This window comes from Lampetra fluviatilis, chromosome 7 (assembly GCF_964198595.1).
Source record: "Lampetra fluviatilis chromosome 7, kcLamFluv1.1, whole genome shotgun sequence".
In the NCBI taxonomy this organism is placed as follows: domain Eukaryota; kingdom Metazoa; phylum Chordata; class Hyperoartia; order Petromyzontiformes; family Petromyzontidae; genus Lampetra; species Lampetra fluviatilis.
In genome coordinates, this window is record NC_136281.1 from 14642324 (window position 1) to 14665059 (window position 22736).

General features: G+C 43.3%; 1 protein-coding gene across 3 annotated transcripts; it reads left to right on the forward strand.

Moving 5' to 3' along the window:
* Window positions 1-814: 814 nt before the first annotated feature.
* Window positions 815-18966, forward strand: CFAP61 (cilia and flagella associated protein 61). 3 transcript variants are annotated; one of them, XM_078858626.1, is made up of 27 exons: window positions 815-910; window positions 1199-1366; window positions 2579-2729; window positions 3119-3195; window positions 3293-3360; window positions 3446-3573; window positions 4151-4279; window positions 4906-5065; window positions 5230-5333; window positions 5482-5577; window positions 5885-6066; window positions 6219-6258; window positions 7135-7274; window positions 7758-7884; window positions 8172-8249; window positions 8544-8750; window positions 9043-9174; window positions 10361-10488; window positions 10791-10889; window positions 11133-11298; window positions 11917-12091; window positions 13208-13503; window positions 13735-14068; window positions 14214-14305; window positions 14546-14751; window positions 15485-15575; window positions 17411-18966. In XM_078858626.1, exons 2-27 carry the CDS (start codon window positions 1224-1226, stop codon window positions 17609-17611), a joined length of 3750 nt encoding a protein of 1249 aa, XP_078714752.1. In that variant the 5' UTR covers window positions 815-910; window positions 1199-1223; the 3' UTR covers window positions 17612-18966. The 3 variants fall into 3 exon arrangements, with proteins under 3 accessions (XP_078714752.1, XP_078714753.1, XP_078714754.1); XM_078858627.1 differs by lacking the exon at window positions 8172-8249; XM_078858628.1 differs by lacking the exons at window positions 815-910; window positions 1199-1366; window positions 2579-2729; window positions 3119-3195 and having other exon boundaries at window positions 3290-3360; window positions 3446-3564; window positions 4147-4279.
* Window positions 18967-22736: the final 3770 nt, after the last annotated feature.

Below are 22736 nucleotides of genomic sequence, written 5' to 3' on the forward strand. Positions count from 1 at the left end.
GCGGAGCATGGGACATGTAACAACAGCATGTGCACAGCGATCCACTGCTGGATGAGTAGACGCTCTCCTCTGCCCGCACGCCGTGCTGGTTGTGGGCGTTATTTCACCATGACGGCTGGTGACGATGGGTTTTGCTGCACTGCCCTCTGCTGCCCACCACGTAAATAGAATGAGATACTGTATTTATAATTTAAAACCCCCACTCGTGTAAGGTTTGTACGACCGGAGGTTTAAATTAAGTCCACGCCGTGTACGCGTAGAAACCGTCGCCACGGCAACGTCCCTAGCGGTGTCACGTGGCGCTTATAGACTTTGGACCAATCACAAAACGTCGCCGTCGTCACGTGATACCAGGCCGATCCAATCGATGGCGCCGCGTCTGATGTGGGCGGGGCGTGAGGTGTGACAAGTGGGGAGCGGTGGGGCAGCGGTTAGCGCTACGAACCCGGCGACCCAGGTTCGATTCCCGCTCACGGCCACTAACACACCGTTGACGATTATCCGAACCGGTCCCGGGCCTTCCCCTAGATCGGCTCGGCCTCAAACGAGTACTTGGTGCGGTGTGCAGTGAACATCGCTACTGGGGGAGACAAAGGCGGCCGGGCGTGGTGTTAGCCACCCAACCCCCTCGTGTGCCGTTGCCGCCCTTAATCGGTGCAACTCGCTAACAGCAACCTGCCCCCGACAGTCTGTTACAGGCTCCACGGAGGATGCCTTCTTTGTTCGTCTTTGATAACTCCGTTGCCATGGACACGTAGGCAGGGGCGCGTTTGGCGTTTTAAAAAAGAAAAAAGTTCGACTGCAAAACGCGTTCCGTAGTTAGGTGAGCACGTGACCTCGGGAGGGAGGGAGGGGGGTGGAGGGTTGCGTTGCCGTGGAAACGTAAACAGTCTACGGCGTCCATTGCCACGTGAGTTGGAATGAAATCCCCTTCTTAAATGTGTAACGCCGCGTTTTTTAAAAAACGACGCATTGAATAGCGGTGATAAAATGTGGCAACATATAATGTACTATTGATTGTGACAGCGTGTGTGTGTCGACTCAGCCTTAAATTAATATCTGGTGGGGTGTGTAAACTTCGTCATTGGCCACCCACCCCCTCGTGTGCCCTGCCGGCCTTCATAGGTGCTCACCAACAACACTTGCCCCAATAATATGTTAATGGTTATACGGGGGATCTTTGTCTTTGTGTGTGAAGGAGGAGGAGGGGGGGGGAGTCTGGGATGGAGGCTGGCATGATTGCGGGTGGCGCAATGGAGGGGGTGTGTGCCCGCCGCACGGAATCCTCGGATGTGCACCACCTGGAGTCGCTCGTCTCACCAGCCACCGAGCACCTCTTTGGCCGTGTCGTCCCCGTCAGCCTCATGTGCGTCGCTTGAAGCCGCCACCAGCTCAACACAACGCCTCCTCCCTCCCTCCGGCGAAATGGGCAGAGGCCACAGCAAACCACACGGCTTGTTTTGATGCCGGCAAAAACTACGCGCGAGATCCCAAATAGAGTGGTTTTTTTACGGATTAGATCGCGTAAATATAGATGTGTCGTTAAACCGGCCAACACCTAACACAGCCACTTAGTAAGGTTTGTCACGTAAACAAAACATGCCAATTTGTTGCTATTTCAGCACACCGGTTGTGTGTTGGAGAGTGAACCCAGAACATTTACCATTCGAGTACGATGTTTCGCCGGTAATTACAACCAGCCTCATCAGGCGATAGCCAGATGCGCAAGATGTTTGCCGAGTTAAATAACTGGCATATGAATGTTCTGTTGGTTTTGTGGTTTCTGGAATTGCTAGGGATAACAATGCTCATATTTCAAACGAATGTTTGTAAAGAGTTTTTGTTCTTTCTCCGATTTGCTTATATTTATTACCCTAGATCAGGGGTCGGCAACCTACGGCTCCGGAGCCGCATGCGGCTCTTTACGGGCCGCTTCTTGACAATATGTACGTATGTACAGTATGTACTCAGATGCATTGCGGCTCTTGAAATACTGAATTTTGTACCGAATTGGAAAGAAATGGCTCTTCTTGTTATTTTGGTTGCCGACCCCTGCCCTAGATACTGTTGTTTTTACCTGTTATTACATGTATTTCTTTGTAGCCCAGGTCTCTATTATTAAACAGACTTTTAAGATGCACTTGCCTGGTTATAAATAGGATGTATTCCCTATGTAAGTAGCATTTTTGATCCAGCTGCCACCAGACTGAGTTATGGGCAAGCCCTTGTAATTTTAGATGTGCTTACAATTGTTATGCCACATTCCAACAGCCAACATAACTAAATCTTGCAAATATTTCCTTGACTATCTATTTGAACTAATCATTACATTGTATCATATTTACATAGGTAACAATTTCAGTTGGTTAAGCATACGCAATAAGGGACATATCTTTAAAGTTGAGATCAAGTTAATCTTTACAACACAATGGACATCTTTTTTCAAGGGTTACCTACAATATAATGTCTAACTTGTATTGCTTCAATGTCCTCTTTCTACGTGTTGTTTTTGCAAATGTAAAAATAATTAGGTCTGACTTAATATTTTTTTTTTCACATATACTGTATATATTAACAGCGAGAAGGCAAACCTTGCAGTGACCTTGTGCAATGATACGAATGAAATCATTGCACACGCTGCCTTTCTGGATTACCCCAACACGGCGTGTGTGGATCAAGCAGAGTGGCCGTCGTGGATGTGCACACACTATGACAGCGGCAAGTGCACTGTACGTATATTAGTGATTCGCTCACCTTTCCTATACTTTGCACTCCTATTGTGTTTTTTGTTGTTTTGTTTTTTGGAGCTTTCTGGCCCGCTGCTACTGGACATCTGTGAAGAAGAGCTTTGCAGCTCATCGGATTCCTCCAGTAGACATAAAGATTCTGATTCTGATGTTCCAACCATGCATTGTTTGCATATGATTGGAGTGACCCCATAATTGGTCGCTGTAAATATGTTGAATTTACCAGTGGTTAAATGCACATTTATTTGAAAATATACATATTTTGCATTGACCAATCCACTCCTGGATTAATAGTTTTGGAATTTGTATGCACTGGATATTTTTGCTATTGATGTTGCTAATTAATAAAAAAATAATTCGTGTGTTTACAGCCTTTGAATACACTCTTCATGCATTATTTTGTGGCCAAGGCTGATGTGGAAGCTGACTGTGCAAAACAAATAATCAGGTACCAACTCACAATCAAACATTTATGGACAAGATCAATATTTGGTTAATATTTATGAAGTTATATTGTTGATTTATCACTTTCATGTTTCACGCAGAACGGTGTTCAATGCTGTGCCAGATCTCCACTTTGTGTTTTTACTTCTGAAGAAGAATGCATCACCAGGTGGGTAATCAGTTTGTACATGCAGCTCCTATATTTGCTATTTAAGTGTGCGTTCTTAGCTCAGAATATTTGTGTTTTCCTTTAGGTGCTGTACTGGAGAACATATTCACCAGAATGAAGATGCATGGACATGTGTCGGACCCTGCAGGGTCGCTTTATGTGTGCCACCGCCACAATCACTTCCCCATCCTCCACATTCGGCAGGCAAGGCAGGTAGCACCCATTAATTAGGATAGGAGAAATAATAAGTAATTGCATCATACGTCAATTATGCAAGTACAAGATATGGTAGAAAAATGTATATATATACAAATACACTGCGGGGAAGGAGGGTGTTTGACATGGCATTGTACTCATGTGATCTGATCCAAAACTCATAACATCAGTTATGAAAGCCTTCGTGTTAAAAACACTCTGAAACCTTTTTTTACTATCGTGGTTATTAACTTGAATACGTCCATTTCAATGTAAGAGCATTAGATAAAAAGTGGGGCTTCAGATAGATTGGTTTTACTTTTTAAGACCACGTTCTCATCTATTTGGATGAACCGACATATGCAAACAATGTACAAATAATATTGCCAGATTAACAAAATATACCATCAGTATCTAGATTGATAATATTTCTTGAGAACTGCTTTTTTGTGTTTCTTTTGTTGTCCTTCCCTGCACCTCTGATTAGTAGTATAAATACAATTTCACACAATCGCATAATCCTTCTCCTTTCTTTGAAGAAACTTTATATGCAATCACAGATTAACTGTTTTCTTTGGACGATATGTGCAGGGAGGAAGACCACGATGACCTCCTTCCCATATTCAGCAAGCAGAGCCTGCAACTGCGTAACACATATGGGGAGTTCTTCTTGGTTGAACTCATTGAGGCACAAGATCAAAACAGTCACACAGCCGTAGCTGAGGTACCTCTATATACGCATCATTTTACTTCACCATGTGGCCATTGCGTGGTTCACTCTGCCATTAAATTTCTGATTTTTGTTGGTAGGGGGGAAGTGGTGGTGCATTGGTTAACACAATGCACTATGAACCTGGAGACCCGAGTTTGATTTCTCAGCCACATAACAGAAGTGACAAGTCATAGGTTGAATCGGTCCTTCCCCCCTCCCACCCCCTCCCCAACCCCCACTTCAACCTGCACTGACCAGCGTGGTGAAGTATGGTTAAACACATCTGACGTCTAACACAATGCGGGGACACCTGCATCCAAAAGCGGTTTGATAATGGGATGAAATTATATTCAAGTCTGCAAATTTGTTTGGGCACATTTAAATAATATGACCTATATAATATGGTACTTTTTGTCTCAGAAGAAGTGATCAGAACTTTGGAAGTAATATTTTTTGGATGGTGGAATATGCTCACTATGTTTATGACCTCTGTTAAATATGAGCAAGGTATAGCATTACTGTAATATGGAAAGCAAGAATATCTATTGGTTAAAGTTAATTATTGTAAAACACAAATTGTCATTTAAAGTGTAATAATTTCAAAAATTTGCTTGTGACATTTTTCCTGCGTTTGCCAGGTGGATGGCGTTGGAGTCGGCTTCATGAGTGTACACAGTGAAGTGAACATCGCACTTCTAAATGATTGCTTTGAGCTGATCCCATTCCATGGACTCTGCAAAGCTCACCCAGATGATATAACAGAGCCAAATTCAGAAACAAGCAAGCAGTATGAATCAGGTACAAAGCAACAATGTACTGATTATTATTTTAGATTACAGTTGTGAATATCTGCATCACGTATTTATCTTCAATATCAGTCAAACTTAGTTTGTTTTGAGTAATTCATGTTTGACCGTGATGTAGATGCCTGTTCTATGTCCGTGCTAACTTGAACTGTACAGATGCTGAACAGCCCGAAAGAAACGAGACAGATCTCAGGCCTGACTCTGTAACTTCACACTTTTCCCTGCCGTCTCAGCAGCCTCAGATATCCCAGCCACCGGAGGTAACAAATTTGACAATTAAAACCATGAGCACTTCTACGAGCTGTGGGAGAAAAAAATGTTGCCATGAGTTTTTTAAACGCATATATATTGATGGTGTAACTGCCATTGTACCTTTATTGGTTCATAAGTGAGATGCATTGTGCACAGGTTAGCGACAAGGAGAATCAAGCAGACTCGCAGGCGGTTGAGTCAGGCGGGTCTTTGGCGAGTGAAGGGGAGGCTGATAGCAGCGCTGACAATGCCGTGAGTGAAAGAGACACACATTTTTCTGTAGGCTGTTATTTCAGAGGTTAAACTGGAATGATTATGGGTGTTGTCAGGTACCCCCTGGCCGTTTGCAGTTGTCCAATTTTAATTAATATTACAGAAAAAGGCCAGAGAAAGGTCGACAGGCTAAGTGATTTCAATACAAATTAGGCAAATAAAATAGACTAAAGGGGTGCCTCACACCATCATTCTGTACACATTTAGACTCATGCATAATACGTAAAATATTACACAATTGTATGATCATTAAATTGTTTTATGTATGCTGTACAACATTTCGTAGGGCACTCGGTCTCAGCAAGTGGAGTCTTTGGTGGACATTGGCAGCAAGACTATGATCCTGCAGCCACCGTCCAAAGCAGATGTGATTGTTTCTGAGGCTCCGGCTTTCAGGCCAGTCTACATGGGTGCTAGTAATGCATTTTGCATCCAACTCTTTTGCATTGATGAGAAGTATGAAATGAGGTAAGTTACACGCAGATTTGTTCACGCATTATTTTGTACGCATCATCCGTACTGGTCAATCATACATTTAACGTGAGTATATCATATTTAAATGATGTCCACAAAGCTTACTTTGCACTCGACTGATTACATTTTTGTTTCGATCATTTCAGGTCCCAAGATTTTCTGCCGTATGTGTTTAATATCTTTCCGGTATGTGACAGTTCAACAAGTACAGTACATGAGTACAGCCGGCAGAGGGCATTAACGCACCTTATCACAAATAAGACCACACGAACAAGCCGGTTAAGTTCTAGATTTGAAGCTTTCGTGACTGCAAGGAATCATATTCTTAGGTTTTTTCGGTAAAGTCACGTAGGTAAAACATCAAAATTAATGAAAATAAAATAAAAACAAAAAATCACGACGTTTCGGAGGCAACACAAGTCTCCGTCATCAGGTGGGACCGTCACAGCCAGATTAGCTGCATCAAGTGAGGCAATGATTCAAGATGTAATCCCTTAAAAGCGAGTTGAGGGGGGAGGAGAGGGAGGGGGGAGCTCATCAGAATATGGTAGCCAATGAATGGAACGTATCGGGAGGGAGGGGGGGCGGGGCCAAAAGGGTGGGCGACGGCGTGGAAGCGATTGTGCGCAAGCGACAAACTACTGCACACGCCAACACAATGGACAGAGAGGGGGAGGGGAGGTCTGATACACATGATTGACAAAAGAACGAAAATGCCCATGTTTATACCAATGCTGGCTCAACAATGAAGAGAGTACTGTTAAAAAATAAATGGGGATGTTATCACTCGGTAAAGTAAAGTAAAATAGTGCCTGTCAGGTAAGATGGTCCAAAAAATTGTAATTAAGTCTTTTTTGCGTGGTTGATAACATCTTTCCAATGATTACTAAGTTTGTACCCATCATCACGGTTGAAATTATGTCTGTGTTTGTATATTTGTATGGCTTCGTGTACAAACCTTTGATGGTAGCCGGGAGGTTTGCAGAGAACCTTGGTCTCGGAAAAGACAATTTCATGAGAGCCCACCGGTTAAGGCCATTGTATCTTGTGCGTGTCCTTTAGGACAAGAACTACTGCATCATGACCGTACCCCACCCGCTGCCAGAGTTTCCTTTGCTGCACAGCTTGATGCGAGTCACTCCTCGCTCCGTCAGTGGCTTTTCACAGGAGCTCTACGTTGTCCATCGATCAGCCCTGCACAAGTGGGTCCTCTTCATTCATCTCTGGACTCGGTGCCATCATCGTGTTTCCACCGTTGATATCAAACACACCACACGTTGTGAAAATCACATTGACATGAAGAGCCAGTAAATTAAGCGCGACACGGCGATGCTTAACCGAGGTGTCTCGTGCTCCCATCTGTACCTATAGGCTTGCAGTTCACTGTCACACCTCTGATCCGCACCTCTGATTAGCACGGTTGTCTACGTACGGTGCGAAAGAAGTTCAACAGACACATATGTCACGGATCCCTGAGTACAGTATTGGGCTTCTGTAAAATATGAAACTCTTCGAAGTGAAATCTATGGTCAAACAACCCCCATGAGTGGCATGGCATGAGAAGGCCTTCATCCAGCAGTCTATGGACAACGAGCTGTACATTAATATGTTAGATTGTAAGATATGCGCACTTGAAAAATAGATCATGCATAGTGGCTGTCCATCGCATGTGCTGCAACCTGCAGGTCAATGGTTGTGCGTGCTGCCCGGAGCAATGACAGTGATGCAGTGAAGAGCCTGGTGGAGACACTGGATCAGCACAAATTATTACTGGCAGACTTTAACCAGTTCAACCAGGCGCGACGGGACCCGGTAGGCTTGACGTACAGATCCAGCTCCCTTCCTAATCCTGTTTTTTTAAAATATCATTTTGCATCAAAGCGATATCGTGACTTGCTTGCTTCACCTCAATGCAACTGTCCTTTGTCAGGGGGAAAAAAACACACCTTTGGGATAACGCTTCTACATGTCTGAGCTTGCCACGTGGGTGATGCTGATAAGTGTTGCTTTAATTGTGGCGATATAGTAAGCGAATCTGCCGTGGTTTGCTGGGCATAATGCACTGCATTGTGAATGTAATACATTTTTGTGTCATTCAGAATGGAACCCAAATCCGCGTGTATGTGGCTGAGATGTTGGAGAAAATTGTTGGTGTGGCTGTTGTCCGTGCAGAAGAGGTGTGTATTTATTAATTGTAAGAATTAACATGTTCTCATCAATGGGCATTGTACATTTAACTATACTTATAGGTTATATTTACACACAATTGGCTTGTAATAACTTGTTTTAAGTCCAGTTATACGTTATCTTTACATTTTCAATGTATGGTTATAATTTTTGAACATTACAATAAACTTTAATGTTGTAGATTCACTTAATTATATTCACAGCTTTTCATTCTAGCTAAATTACAATGAGAGCTGTCAAAAATGAAGAACATTATATTGTTTAATTGGTTGTGGATCTCACAGGATATAGAATACATCAGATCACATTACAACATTGAAGACTTCATCTACTATAGCCATCACAGAAGAGATCAGCATGCTCACCTCTGCCACTTCGTCTTGAACCCAGCCGCTTACCTTTACACAAAACACTTCCTCAAGGAAGTGCTGAGGCTATCCCACTGCACATCTCTTTACTACCCAGTCTACCCCGGGTACTCAAAGAAAAGCGTAAGTGATTTCGATAAGAAGGATCCACTGTTCATTTTACAACCAATGTTGCACGAATGCTAAAAGGAAGCAATTTTCTATGTCCTCACCAGCAGGAGGCGGATGTGTGCTTTACCAGCTGCATGAAAGAAAAATATAACTTATCGGCTGTGTTCTGTCCGGTCTTGTGTGTCACCACTTACTGCATTCACATACTTTGGGTGCCCAAAGCTTACAGTTGACTCTGAATGTCAGTTTTCAAAATGGCATTCATGAAGCGATGTGGTACTTATTCAACCTCTTCCTTTGCCAGTGGACAGAAAAGCATCACACACTGAGCTCGGTGCTGCACTGCCTGGTTCCTGTCCGTCCCCGAAGTCAGATCTCGTATCCATTGCATGAGTTGGGAGAAAATTCCCCCTCTCAAAGGGTATTGATGGAGCAGGTGAGTCACCGTTGACTTTTTTGTTGTACAAAATTACAATCTAAAATCGTTCAGAGTTACAGTACAACTGTGCATATCTGCCTCGCTGGAGACTTAAGTATCGGGGGATACATGAAAAGGTCAGATATGTGAACATCTATAGAAAATAACAGACCATGCAAGCATAAAGTGCACACTGCTTGAAACATGAAGAAACACTTTACTGTGATTTAGAACTAAACGAATGTATGCAAGATAAAGAATCAATAATTGCGTGCGAAAAGGTGGTATATGCAATAATTATAACAATTACATCATACACATGTACTGCACTGGGTGTGCTCATGGTCATTGCAGATGTATGACAGTCAGATTGGCCATCGAACAAAGCCGCTCACTGCATCACATGCATTAAGATGCACTTCTAGGGCTGTCTGGTACGCTCATCCTTCCGATAATAAGAAGCCACTGGAGCTATGCACTTTTAAATCGAGATTGAAAACTCATTTCTTCATAGCTGTTTCAGTTTCATTTGTTAGGTATAGCCCTGTGAGCCATTCGGCTCTTGAATCGGGTGCAACCGCAAAAAAAACAAAAACATGAACAAGAAACATCTTAAAGTGATTACGCGCAAACAGAAAAATCCAGGAAAAAACAGCAAAGTCTTCCAGAAAAAGCACCGCATATCAATGCTGTGTGAAAAAATCCCAGTGAGATGCAAGTCAAACAATAACAACCATAAGACAATTTAGATTAAAGTTATCAGTCTAACTCTGTACTACAACAAACAAATATGGCTAAACTAAAACGTTTTCAAAATCACCATAATAAAGCTATAAAAGCAATGTAACAGTGATCATAGGAACTGTGCTTTTTGTGTTTAGTTTGTTGTCTTTCCCCAGCACCTCTGATTAGCACGGTTGGCTATGTACGATGTGAAAGAAGTTAAACATACATACGTACTACACTACATTTGATTTTGAACGTTGATGTATGATTCACGCTCTGATAAACTGAGAATGCGTTTTACCCACTTGTGTTTCACTGCAAGCTCCTTGACACGTGCTTGCAGATGTAACCATGGTGATTATTTCACATTTTATTGAAAAATCTTTCAGTTTTCTTCAGAGATGTTTTGTCATGTTTTTTGTTGTATTTTTTTTTCCAGACGTAAATCAATTATTAACGATGCTTTCTACCCTGGCAGGACAAGTACGCTCTGAACCACTTTAACAGAAAGCTAACGCTGGAGCCCAAGGTCACAGTGAACGCTCGCATTGTGGTGGTTGGAGCGTCTGATACCGGAATCTCCTTCCTGGAAACCTTGGCTTTTTGGTAAGCCAACCTCTAGAAGCAAATGACACCACATCTCAGCGATTCTCTGCTGAAGGGCACAGAAGTGTCGATACAAATCAGTCGATTTACTCGGCGCACCTGAGAATTGTTCAGGGTAGATTAACCATGCCTCTTTATTTTCCCTATCAAAACGTGGATTAGAAGTGGCTCCTAAGGCCTGCAGTCTATAACTAATGCCGTATCAACTTCATCTGTGCTGAATAGTACGTCGAGAATATTTGTAAACATGAATTAATGTATGAAATCCTCGCTAACATCAATTGTGGCTTTTGGTTTCACAGCCCACACTTGCGTTTCAACAACCTGACTTTGATATCTACACATGGTCTCCCGGGGGAGCTGCCCCCTTGTCCCATACGAGAAGGATTTCTAGCCAGCAGGTATTTAAGAGAGCACAGTGGCCTCTATAAATATACTCATCTGTTCCAAATAACCAACGTTCATAGCACGTATGCAAGTAGTGCATAATTCCAATGTACTACTGAATTTTCCATAACAAAGCAATTGGAATATTTGTAACAAAACATTTATTCTTACACACTGATATTTAAAACAGTCCCTGTCCCCCCCCCCCCAAAATTCCTGTGCTTTCTGCTCCTCCATGCTCATGCACTCTGCTGCAGTCACTGTTACAGCACAAACGACCTTGCCCTGCTGTCCCTCCACTCACGTGTATCTGTGGTGGTTGGCAAAGTGACGGCCATCAACCGCTCAGCAAAGCATGTCGTAACAGGAGGTGGCCATGTGTCCTATGACCACCTTATTCTGTGCACTGGCCAGCAATATGAGGTAAGAGGACAGCTTATGGAAGCATAGAGCTCAAAGTGTGATAGCATACACTATTGTAATGTGCAATATTACATTTTAATAATATCATATTACGGTCAGCCCCAAACTTACAAACGCCCGACGTATGAACATCTGCACTTACAGACAAGTTTCCGTAAGATAATTATTTTTAATCATCTGACTTGCGAAAGTAAACTCGCACTGGCGAACCGAACCGCGGAACTGTTTGGTTTGACACATGTACATATGTACAATATTTCTTCTTATTTATGAGTTTAACAATGATTCCCTTTTTTGTAGAACCGTAACACTTTCATAACACTGACCGTATGTGCATATATATTCAGTACATTATTGTGTTCCGACTGATGAATGGGTCTCAGGAACGGAGCCCGTCTGTAAGTTGGGGACTGTCCGTCATTTACAAGGGTTGCGTTGTTGGAAAGTTTTGTTTAGTTGCTCACTTGTTTTTTTTTGTTTAAGTTGTCTACTAATAAACACTTTCTTTTTTATGCAAGGTTGCGGAGTTATGTCCGTGCTGTGACAGAGCAGAATTGAATTAACATTACATTTTTAATGACGACTATTGTTTCATTCCTAACAATGTCACGCTGCCAGGTACCGTGTCCAACGGAAGCTGACTTGAGCAAACTCCTGACTAATGCAGAGGTGCCGAACAGCCCTGATCGCCGCTATAGCGGACCTGTTCCCGCAAATCTCTTCACTCTCAATGACCAAGACGACTGCCAACATGCCCTCGAATGGCTGAGACGCAACTTCCTTGGTGGGCAAGGTGAGGAACACATGCCCAGCACCTTTTCAGTTTCATTTCAGTTTCATTTATTTGGTATAGCCCTGTGGGCCATTCGGCTCTTGAATCGGGTGCAACCGCAACAAACAAAAACATGAACAAGAAACATCTTAAAGTGATTACGCGCAAACAGAAAAATACAGGAAAAAACAGCAAAGTCTTCCAGAAATAGCACCGTATATCAATGTTGTGTGCAAAACTCCCAGTGGGGTGCAAGTCAAACAATAACAACCATAAGACAATTTATATTAAAGTTATCAGTCTAACTCTGTACTACAACAAACAAATATGGCTAAACCAAAACGTTTTCGAAATCACCAAAATAAATCTATAAAAACAATGTAACAGTGATTATATGAACTGTGATTGAAATGTTACAATAAACGATATACATAACATGTACTACCAAACTTTGCAGCCATAGCTGGCTGCACGAGTCACTCCATATCACCTGCGTGCACGGCCCCTCCGACTGTCCTTCCCCCGCACCTCCGATTAGCACGGTTGGCTACGTACGTTGCGAAGGAAGTTTAACGTGCATATTCAGATGGTTCTTGTAGAAACCTTAAATTGAAAACTACATTTTGTGGAAGATGCAAGGTGGCAAAGTGGTCGGAGCGCTGAGCTGACACTGCACTTAGCTGGTTGGAATCTAGGCAACCCCCTGCGATTGAACTAGGTTTGGAATTATAGAAGTGTGTTGATGGGCTTAGCCTGATCAGTAATCACTGTAGAAATAAACCACTTCGATAAATTCGGTTCTAAACTTAATTTCCCTAATTTATACCTCTAAGAACTACAAATATAGTTTTTACTGTCACGCGATCAACATCACTCTTTAGGGCATGGTGGATGGGAAAGTACTCTACCTTGAGGACCCAGTATTTTTGTGATATCCACTTCCGTCGCCACTCTCTGACATGATACATTTGGATGTGCGAGAGATCGGAAAGTATTTTTTCCATCTCATGGCCTGACACTGATATCACAAATGGGATAAAATTCATGAAAAGACAAAAAAAAAACTAAACATTGTGTTACTGGAATGGGTATCTGTGCATTATCATTACTGTCATTATTATTATTATTCTCGTTCAGGCAATGCCATTGTTTATGGGAGCAGCCTAGATGCGTACACAACAGTGCAGACCCTACTGAAGCTTTGTGTAGCTGGTTCACGCATTCATTTGGCTGAGCCTCCTCACGGCTACACCGTCTGCTGCTTCAACAACTTTGCGGTGGAATCGGCAATCCGCGGTGCCCTGCTTCAAGCCGGGGTGAAGGTCCACTCCTCCTGCTTGCTTGCCCACTGGAATGAGAATGCACAGCAGAGTGACCTCATCACTTCTGCCTCCTTCACGACTGACACCAAACCTTTCAGTCTGGAATGCAGCGTGAGTTGTGTTTTATCGCCTATTTTAATCATTCACCCCAATTAAACCATATGCTGGTGGTATGCAGCGCACTTTAAAGCGGAAAGAATCCAACAAATATTTTTTAATTAAGCATGTCAACTACCAAGTAAGTCTTAATAATGCACTTTAATATGCAATTGTTCAGCAAATGCAGTGTGAAAGTATTGAAATGATTTGTGCATTCAGATTACCGTATATTGTCAATTTTAGGCATTCTTTGCATTCTACCGGAAAGGAGTGGACTATGAGGCCTTCCGGGCAGCCAATGACTCCTGCCTGGTGTTCGACGGTCGACTGGTGATCGACGCTTCCTTCTGCACAAGCGACGGCGCGGTGCGTGCCGCTGGCACCCTCACCAAGTACGCCCGCCGCTACTACGCCGACCACGCTGCGCATGCCGGATACAACTCGAAGGAGGTGGGCTTCCATCTGGCAGCTGGCGTGCTGCCCCTGTTGGACCCGACACTGGAGCCTCCTTCCAGCGACGATCTCTCCGACTCGCTTAACCGCCTGGTGCCTACGTTCACGGCACCCAATATCCAGGGCAAGTTACCCAAAGCAATACGTCGATGATAAATCATAAATACGTTCAAGAAAATTCAAGTAACTTTGTTTTTCTACGTTTGTATATATAGATAATATTAAGAGGTACTGAAACATCAATGTTTTTACTTATTGTGTTTACACAGGTGGGATTTTGCCCGGAGGCTACCAATACCTGCATATTGTAAAACCAGGTGTCGTAATTCCACTGGAGGCTCAAATGGCTCGACCAGACTATGCAAGTATTGTTCGGACAGTTCTTTTTATTTGCTGATGAATGCATCAACCACTTTAGTCAAAGCCTTCATATCGTTTTAAAAATACTTATCTTTCGAGTGAAAATGTAAAAATAAATGTTTTTTTCTCACGTATTAAAGAGCGACGTGAAAAAAGTATTCCGCATGTTTTAAGAGCGACACTGTAAATGCTACATGGCTACAGAACCGCTGGGCGTGAATGCGGTACCTTTGGTCAGCAGGGCCGAGAGTTGGTAACGGGCCGTCCCGAAGACGGAGATTACTTCCGGCTTCACGTCGGTCGTCATGGCACGGTAGAGACGCTGACGTGCCTGTCAGCCAAGCCCCTGCCAAGCAGCAACTACGTACATTTGTATGGCCAACACGAGCAACTACTCAACAAGCTGCTGTCACGCTTCGACGAGGGTCTCATCCCAGACTTGTACAGGTACTCCTCTTAAACATTAATTGGCACCCACACGGAGCATCCATGGGGACACTCTTGCCAGAGGCCCCCCCCCCTCCTCCGCCTTGCTGCTGTGGCGCTAGGCACCGTTCGACAACGACTAAACATTTGAACCACCAGCTGCCACCACTTCCTTCGTTTCCAAATGTCCAGCTACCCATTAGAGGGCCACCTGGGGCGCCCGCCCCACCCTTCCCACGGCAATGACTGTTGTTGCTGTTTTGCTATCAAAGCTGTGGGCCAACAGCGTTTTCGTTCATTTCTGGCCTGGGTGGCATATGATGATTGTGATGTAGGGTATATCGAACAAAGATGGTAACTGCATCACGCGCTCTCAGATGCGCTTCAGCGGCCGTCTGGAATGCTTTTCGTTCCGATATTAGGAAGCCACTGCAGCTTTGCACTTTTAAATCTTTTTTAAAAACTCCTTTCTTTAGAACTGTTTTTTGTTTGAATTATTTTGTCCTTCTCCAGCACTTCAGATTAGCACGGTTGGCTACATACGGTGCAAAAGAAGTTCAACATACGTACAAATCGCTTACCAGAATGGGGCACAGATGTGCGTGCTGTTACAATGGATATATCACTGTTCAAATTCCAGCTACCTGATGCCACGCTACTCAATAATTCAAGAATTTAGAGCACGATGTTCAACAAGTATAGTCGAAGTTGTACATTGTTTTTTTCTAACTATGTTTTTTTTTACTATACACAGCTATTTTAGACAGCCCTGGTGCATGGCCATTTTCCATGACCGCTTTCAAGACCTTCAGAGGGAACTTCGGCAGCTGGTGTCCACCGCACAGGTTGTTTGCTTTAGATTTTACGCAGCTCACGAATTAAAAAAAATTACCTTCGCAGCTTCTGCGTTCTTGAACTACTGCAAAGTCTCCGATTGCTGTGTAAAAACAACTGATTGCGTATTGTTTAAGCCTTTTGGTGAAAATGTTGTGGTTCATACGTATGGATCTACAGTTCATATGTGTTAATTATGTCCATCTGCTTATGATTAGATAACGCAGAATGTGCCTGTTCGATTAGCATCGTTGGCTACGTATGTGGGGAAGAAGTTCAACATAAACTATAAACCATTTATAACTTTTTTTTTAATTACCACGGAAGGCCCACTGAGCTATATAGCTGTTTATCATAAGCGACCTGGTCACAAATGACAGCTCAACGAAGCAGCTTATCGCGTGGAAATGTATAGCAGCCAAATGGTCTAAACCTACATAAATATGAAATTCTAAACTTAGCAGGGTTGAGCCTGAATAGTGTTTGGATGGGGGTGAACAAATGCACAAGACAGGTATTTTAGGCTGCTGTGGGGCTAAATTGAGGATAGCAGAGGGCAGTGCAACACTATACTGTCTGTATATTGTTGTATTGTACAATGCTTCCGTGTCTACTCTCCCTGCCTTAACCAACGCACACCACACAGGGTAGTGAAATGTGGTTAATAACTCCCAAAATCCATACGGTGTGGAGAAGCCCCCCCCCCCCCCCCCATCTAGTAGTAAATTGACAAGAGGAGTCTACATACATTAATTTAAACATGCAATTATTTTTAATGTCATGCTGTCTCTTCTTACCTGCAAAAATGCATGCGATGATGTCAATAAAAGTTCACAAATCTGTGTTTAGTTCTAACCTACAGTTGCTGTATAAGGATAATGTATCGTTTTTTTAGTCGTATTACTAGATTGAATGCATTATAGTTTGATTTAAAGCTTTGGTGACTGCAGGGATTCATATTCTTGCTTCTTTCGGTAAAGTCACGTATAAGGGAAATAAAGAAAATTCTCACGACGTTTCGAGTGCAACACAAGCAATCATCATCAGGTGTTAAATCCACAGCAAGAATTTGTTTTAAAAAGTGGCGGTTTTTCTTAACGTCAGCACCACGGACAGCGATTTGGTAGTTGGTCAGATGGACGAGTCCATCTATGTTCGTGGTGCTGACGTTACGAGTGGCTACATATTTGGCCAATGAGTTGTCTTAAGTATAGTGTAAAGATGGTCAGGGTATAGGGGCCAAGGTTTTATATGTGTACCATTTATTAAAAAAAAACTTGAAGATTTTCTATAATAGTAGCACTTTTCTGAACCACTACTGCCAAGTTTTGTATTGATTGTTGTATTGTACGAGTATGGTGAGGACACAATAGATCATGCCAGTATTTCTACTTTAACCCAACACCCATTGTCTAGATCAATACTAAATAAAATAAATGGTTTAAAGTTTTAACAAGAGCAGAACAGGGTTATGTTTTTAAGTGACAATGCAAGTTATTTAAATCCACAATAATATTGGTCGTGAAAGCCTACGTGTTAAACTATTTGAATCCATGTTGTCTTCTTAAATTTGCATGAAGGTATTGATTATACGCGCACAAATGACATTTTGAAAATCATAAATGATTAACATTTATTACATCCTTTGTATTCGATGCTTCAGAACAACCCCTGAGTGTTTCGCTCGTAGAAGAGAGTTTGGTACATTCATGAATAAACCGCTGGGTTTACCTTTAAAAATAATGACAAATTTTCGTGGCACATTCGCATGACTTTAGTTCAACGAAGGCCTTGCATCGCCAGTCGGCACCGCAAGCTGACTTGGTGCTCTTTGCTGAGTGTGCAGGCGGAGTCGGGGCCCTCGATGCTCGAGCTCGCCACGCAGCTGGTGCAGGGAGACTTGTCCCTGCTTGAAGGTGGCCCACAGTCCCTCGATGAGCAGTTCAAGAAGCTGGGTTACAAGAAAGCTGTGGAGACCCGACTCATCTCGTATCTGCAATACAATCACTACCACCTGCCCATGTACTTTCGACCTGGCATAATCTAGAGGCTTGCTACCAAAAGACAATTTTGAGTGATATTTCATTGGTAATTAATGGTGGTTATGTCAATTGTTTTCATGGAGATTTTCCTGTTTTTAAAATATTGTTGATTTAGAATATTACTCAAACGCTGTAAAAGATCTACTAGTTGTATTGTTGGATCATCAGATGGCTTAATAGAGCCACCACAATAGATGGTAGCCCTTCTGTAATACAATACCCAACATAGATCACAGTTTTAAAATATATCTTAATGATTTGAAATTATCAGCTTCTTCGTTGATGACTGTGCAAAAAAGTTATCCTCATGTTTTGTCCTGACAGATGTGTAGTGTCCTCTTCCTAGCGGCGTGTGTGTGCGTGTGGTGTGCAGCGCACACACTCAGTCGGAGACGAGGTAGTTGCAGGAGGTACCGTCTCTCTCTTTATTTCTCTATCTCGTTCACACCACCAACTCCGGCCCCCTCTCTCATGACTACGCTGCCGTACAGCCCGGCCCAGACACGACCCTGTCCGCGTTGCACCGACTGCATCGACCGAGACGGCCAACTACTGTTTGGCCGTGCAATGATCGGGCGAATGCGGCGGCGACGACAGCGACGACGAGACGAGTCCACCCCCCCCAGAACCGTCAGCCCGGAACTCTCGCTCTCCGCTGCTTATATTCCACTCGGCACGGCTTGGCTCTGCCCTAGCCGCACCTCCCTTCTCGAACTCACCAGAGGGTTCCAGGGTCCTCCCTATGAGGTCTACCGTGACCCTTGCCCAAGTTCCTCCGCCCTGCCGGCACACCCCTGCATATGCTCAACGGCGTGTGCGCTGTGTCCACCGCAGTTGCTGCTGCTTGACAGCATTCGGCGCTCTGTCACTACACATGTACAGCCCTTTGTGAGTCCACTTCTGGATGCGAGGTCATTCCCATGCCACGCAGATCGTGGGGGCATACTTCACCACGCTGGCCGGTGCAGACTGGTGAAAGCGGGGAGCATATACTCTGGGACACAAGTATAGTACAACTGTGGATGCCTTATTCTGCCCACAATATAACCCTGCAACCAATAACATCTCGTTATTATGCACGTAAATGGGTACAAACTCAATGGTCAACATACAACAGACTTGAATTGCCTTCTCTCGCTGCTTTAATTGAGAATGTGCTCAGAAAAGCCCATTTAAATTGGTCGCTTTGCATTCACGAGCATTGTACCTGTACAGTGGCTGCTGAAAGTTGCCTTGACATGTGGATTGAAATAAAAGAAAACATTCTTGACAAATGTTTCAAGAATCTTAGCAATGGACCTTTTACAGAAATATTTCCATATATGAACAGTTATTAAATACATCCTGAAATGTAATTCTGTGTCACGGTATTATGACTGAACTGATGGACATGCCATGGCCTATGTGACAAAACGTGTCCGTCATCATCGGCCATAGTCTATCCACTGCTGGATGAAGGCCTCCCCAATCCATCGCACGATGTTGTGATGCATCAATCCAATCCATATAGTTCTGTGCTGATTTCACAACTCCATCTCTTTGGGATGTAAGATGTTTAACTTATTTCGCACCGTACGTAGCCAATCGTGCTAATCAGATGTGCGGGGGAAAGACAACAATCGAAACGCAAAAAGCAGTTACAAATAAATTAGTTTTAAATCTCGATTTAAAAGTGCATAGCTCCAGTGGCTTCCTAATATGGGAAGAGCGTTCCAGACGGCCGCTGAAGCGCATCTGAAAGCGTGCTATGTGGTGACCGTCTTTGTTCGATGGTGAGCCAAAAGCCCCTGCGAGGATGACCGGAGTTTGCATGATTGTCTTGGTAGACGTTATCTCGGGTACATTCTATATTTTTTTTGCTTTAAAAGCTGTGGGGTTTTTTACCCATACTGTGCTTAATGGAAATAGTGCTCTGAGAGTATTGCTGTTTTGGTGACTTAAAAAAATGATGGTGCTGACATTGACAATGCATAAACCATCACATGCATACGCACATTTTAAGGCAATACATTTGTGCTGCCATTCCGTTCGTTACAGAATTGATTAAACATGTGCTATAATGGAGTAAAATCCTGTATATCGGTGGTTTTCAATTTCCAGTCCTTGCAACACAACCGATCATACAATTTCACTGTTCATGTCTAAATCCAATATTAAGTAATTTAAGAGGCGGGCGGGCTCCGTTCATGGGCAGACGGGAATTGCAAGCTGTCACGTTGGACACAAGTGGAGGCGTTTTAATTTGAGCACCGCATTGACTGCGTGCATCGACCAATAAACACGAATCACAACACAACACGCACCTTGGCTTTTGTTTGCCAATTACCGTTGCCAGCATTTTAACTCCTTTCTGCGATGCGTTCAAGCACGACTCACTCGGGGTACACAAATTAAATATCGGATTGACTTCCGATTTAATTTGCAGCGACCTTTTGCTGCAAAATTACGTTATCGCAAGAAAAGAAAACGAAATTATGACTAAGCTGCTACGTTATTACATGGCGTGGTATGTTGCATCAATTCTGCCCAGTGTAATGTGCTTGATAAAGTATAATCGTACAGGGCACGTTAACCTCATGTTTCTGCAGTGATCACAGTTTAAGCGAGAAAATAATATACACGGCGTTTTAATTGTTTTAGGAAAAATAAGCATCTCAACATATCCCATACAATAAGTAACCATGTGAGAAAAGTCACCTGAAATGTGCCAGATCTCGGAGGCCCGGCAGAATTTAGCCTGGATAGTGCATCGATAAAGGACCACCATTCATCAGACAGATGGTAGTTATACTATCTGGCAGTGCTTCTCAACCTCTTTCATTCCACGGCTGTCGCACCTTGGAGGTCCTCGATCTTCGTGGCACATTATCCAATTGCACCTACGTGACCGAGGGAGCTGAGAGGGCCGGGGGTGGTGGCTGACGGCTGTCTCTGCCGTACTGCGAGTTCGTGACCATTGGAGAGAATAGGGTGGAACGGCGGGGGTGGGCTTGAGGTTCTTTTCGAAAATTCCGCGACACACCTGGGACTTTGCTGCGGGTGCTACATCGTGGGCAACAGAGGGTAATGTAAACAAACTCCATTGTTCCATTAAAATCTGCGCTCCGACTTCGATCGTCTAGCCAATCCGCTTTGCCCAGGGCGGTGAATTATGGTCCAACAACCCCACAATCCGCACAGCGTGGGCAGGCCCACAATCCAGCAGCTGGATTGACAACTGAATTGGGCATATCTACAAAAAACATACTCATGCCGTATATGCACCCTGCACGTGTTTTTTTTGGTTACGTAGTACATTCTTTTTTACAACGTAGCCTGCATTACAGGACAAACAACGCGCGTTATGTCGAGTGATGCTGCGCTTGAAGAACACGTGGCGCCTTTCTGGTACAAATCTGCCACCCAAAGCGCCATTATATCATTACGCAGAAATAAAAAACGCCACCACCACAATTCTATACAGTTTAAAAGAAGAAAATTAAGAGCAAGTTTTGGATACAATTGTACTGATCTGTGCAGGCGCAAGTAATTGGCCATATGATCCAGGCGGCAGGTAGCCAGATGCACCGTGCATTAGCAGTCTCCTGAAAGCTCGAAGCCTCGGGCGCGTTTGAAGCGACGCCCTTTGTGAGCGCTGCGCGCTGCCAAGGTCAAAGGGAGGTCTGCCCGTGTCTCATTTCACGCGACCGTGAAAAACAAGAAAAAATGTAACGAAAAAAAGTCCCATCGGATTGATACGACAGACAGACAGACAGCAAGCCTTTCTTTTCTCCCATCCTATTTTCTACGAGAAGGCGTAACAAGATTTAGTCGGTTTAGGACGGAGTGTGCGGTGTTTGTTTGTCATATGGGATTATTTGCACGATATGGGGGGCTGAACTATGATGATGATGATCTTGATTTGAAGCTTTCGTGACTGCAGGAATCCATATTTTTTGGTTCTTTCGGTAAAGTGACGTAGGTATTTATTTGTTTTATTTTTCTATCTACGTGACTTTACCGAAAGAACCAAAGAGTATGATGATGATGATGATGTTTATATGGGAATTATTTCAAAGGAAGATAAACAAAGTACCTTAACAAGACTGTATGGCAATCCGACCGCGTTTCATAAACTGCTTCCTTAAAGAAAGAAAAAAAAACGCGTTTATCTAACACTCGTGTTTTGTTCCTCCAGGTTCCAAGGATACGACTTGGTTAGTGTGTAAAATAAATGTTTACTTAATTAGACTCAAATTTCGATTTAAAGCTTTCGTGACTGCAGGGATTAATCTTCTTGGTTCTTTCGGTAAAGTCACGTAGAAGGGAAATAATAAAATAATAAAAATAAAACATAATAAAATAATTCTCACGACGTTTCGGCCACAACGCAAGCAGCCGTCCTCAGGTGAAGAACAGGTCTGTCGGAAAGACATTCAGACGCTGTCTTTCTGACAGACCTGTTCTTCACCTGAGGACGGCTGCTTGCGTTGTGGCCGAAACGTCGTGAGAATTATTTTATTATGTTTTATTTTTATTATTTTATTATTTCCCTTCTACGTGACTTTACCGAAATAACCAAGAAGATTAATTAGACTCAATTAGATCGCGCGTGCTTACAAGACAGACACATTCCCGACCTGCAGGCAGCCTCAGTCACGGCTCAACGCGATTGTGATAAATAGGCAAACAACTGACTTCATTTTTTTGAGCCGTTGCATTGATTTATTGGGTTCTGATGAATTATAACTTGGATTGGTTGACACGATTCTGTAAGAAAGAAAAAAACGCCTTTCTGCATGACAGAACCTGCGTGTTTTTTTATTGAATGTGTGTGTGTGGTGCGTTTCATTAAAATTAAACGAAATTCGTAGGCGGAGTTTGACTTCTTCTATTGAGGGATCGCTTTGTCCCTCACATTAGGAATCGCGGGTGCATACAGTTTATCAATTTTTAAAATCTTAATGGTAAACTCCGCCCAGGACGAAACTCCAAAGTCGAGCAGTGTAAAAACGCACAAAGACAAAGGCCCCCCCGGATAACTCGAAACATATTTTTTTTCGGGGCAAGTGCTCTTAGCGCAAGTGCTGTTAGAATCTGGGTTTCCCAAACTCCACTCCTCCAGATCCAACACGCTGCGTCTCTCTCTCT

What these genes read in the sequence shown, in the direction of transcription:
- CFAP61 (XM_078858626.1), top strand. Translation starts at nt 1,224, where the DNA reads ATGGAGGCTGGCATGATTGCGGGTGGCGCAATGGAGGGGGTGTGTGCC. An exon ending in ATGACAGCGGCAAGTGCACT is followed by an intron (nt 2,730 to 3,118) that starts GTACGTATATTA and finishes GTGTGTTTACAG; the next exon opens with CCTTTGAATACACTCTTCAT. An exon ending in CAACTTCCTTGGTGGGCAAG is followed by an intron (nt 12,092 to 13,207) that starts GTGAGGAACACA and finishes ATTCTCGTTCAG; the next exon opens with GCAATGCCATTGTTTATGGG.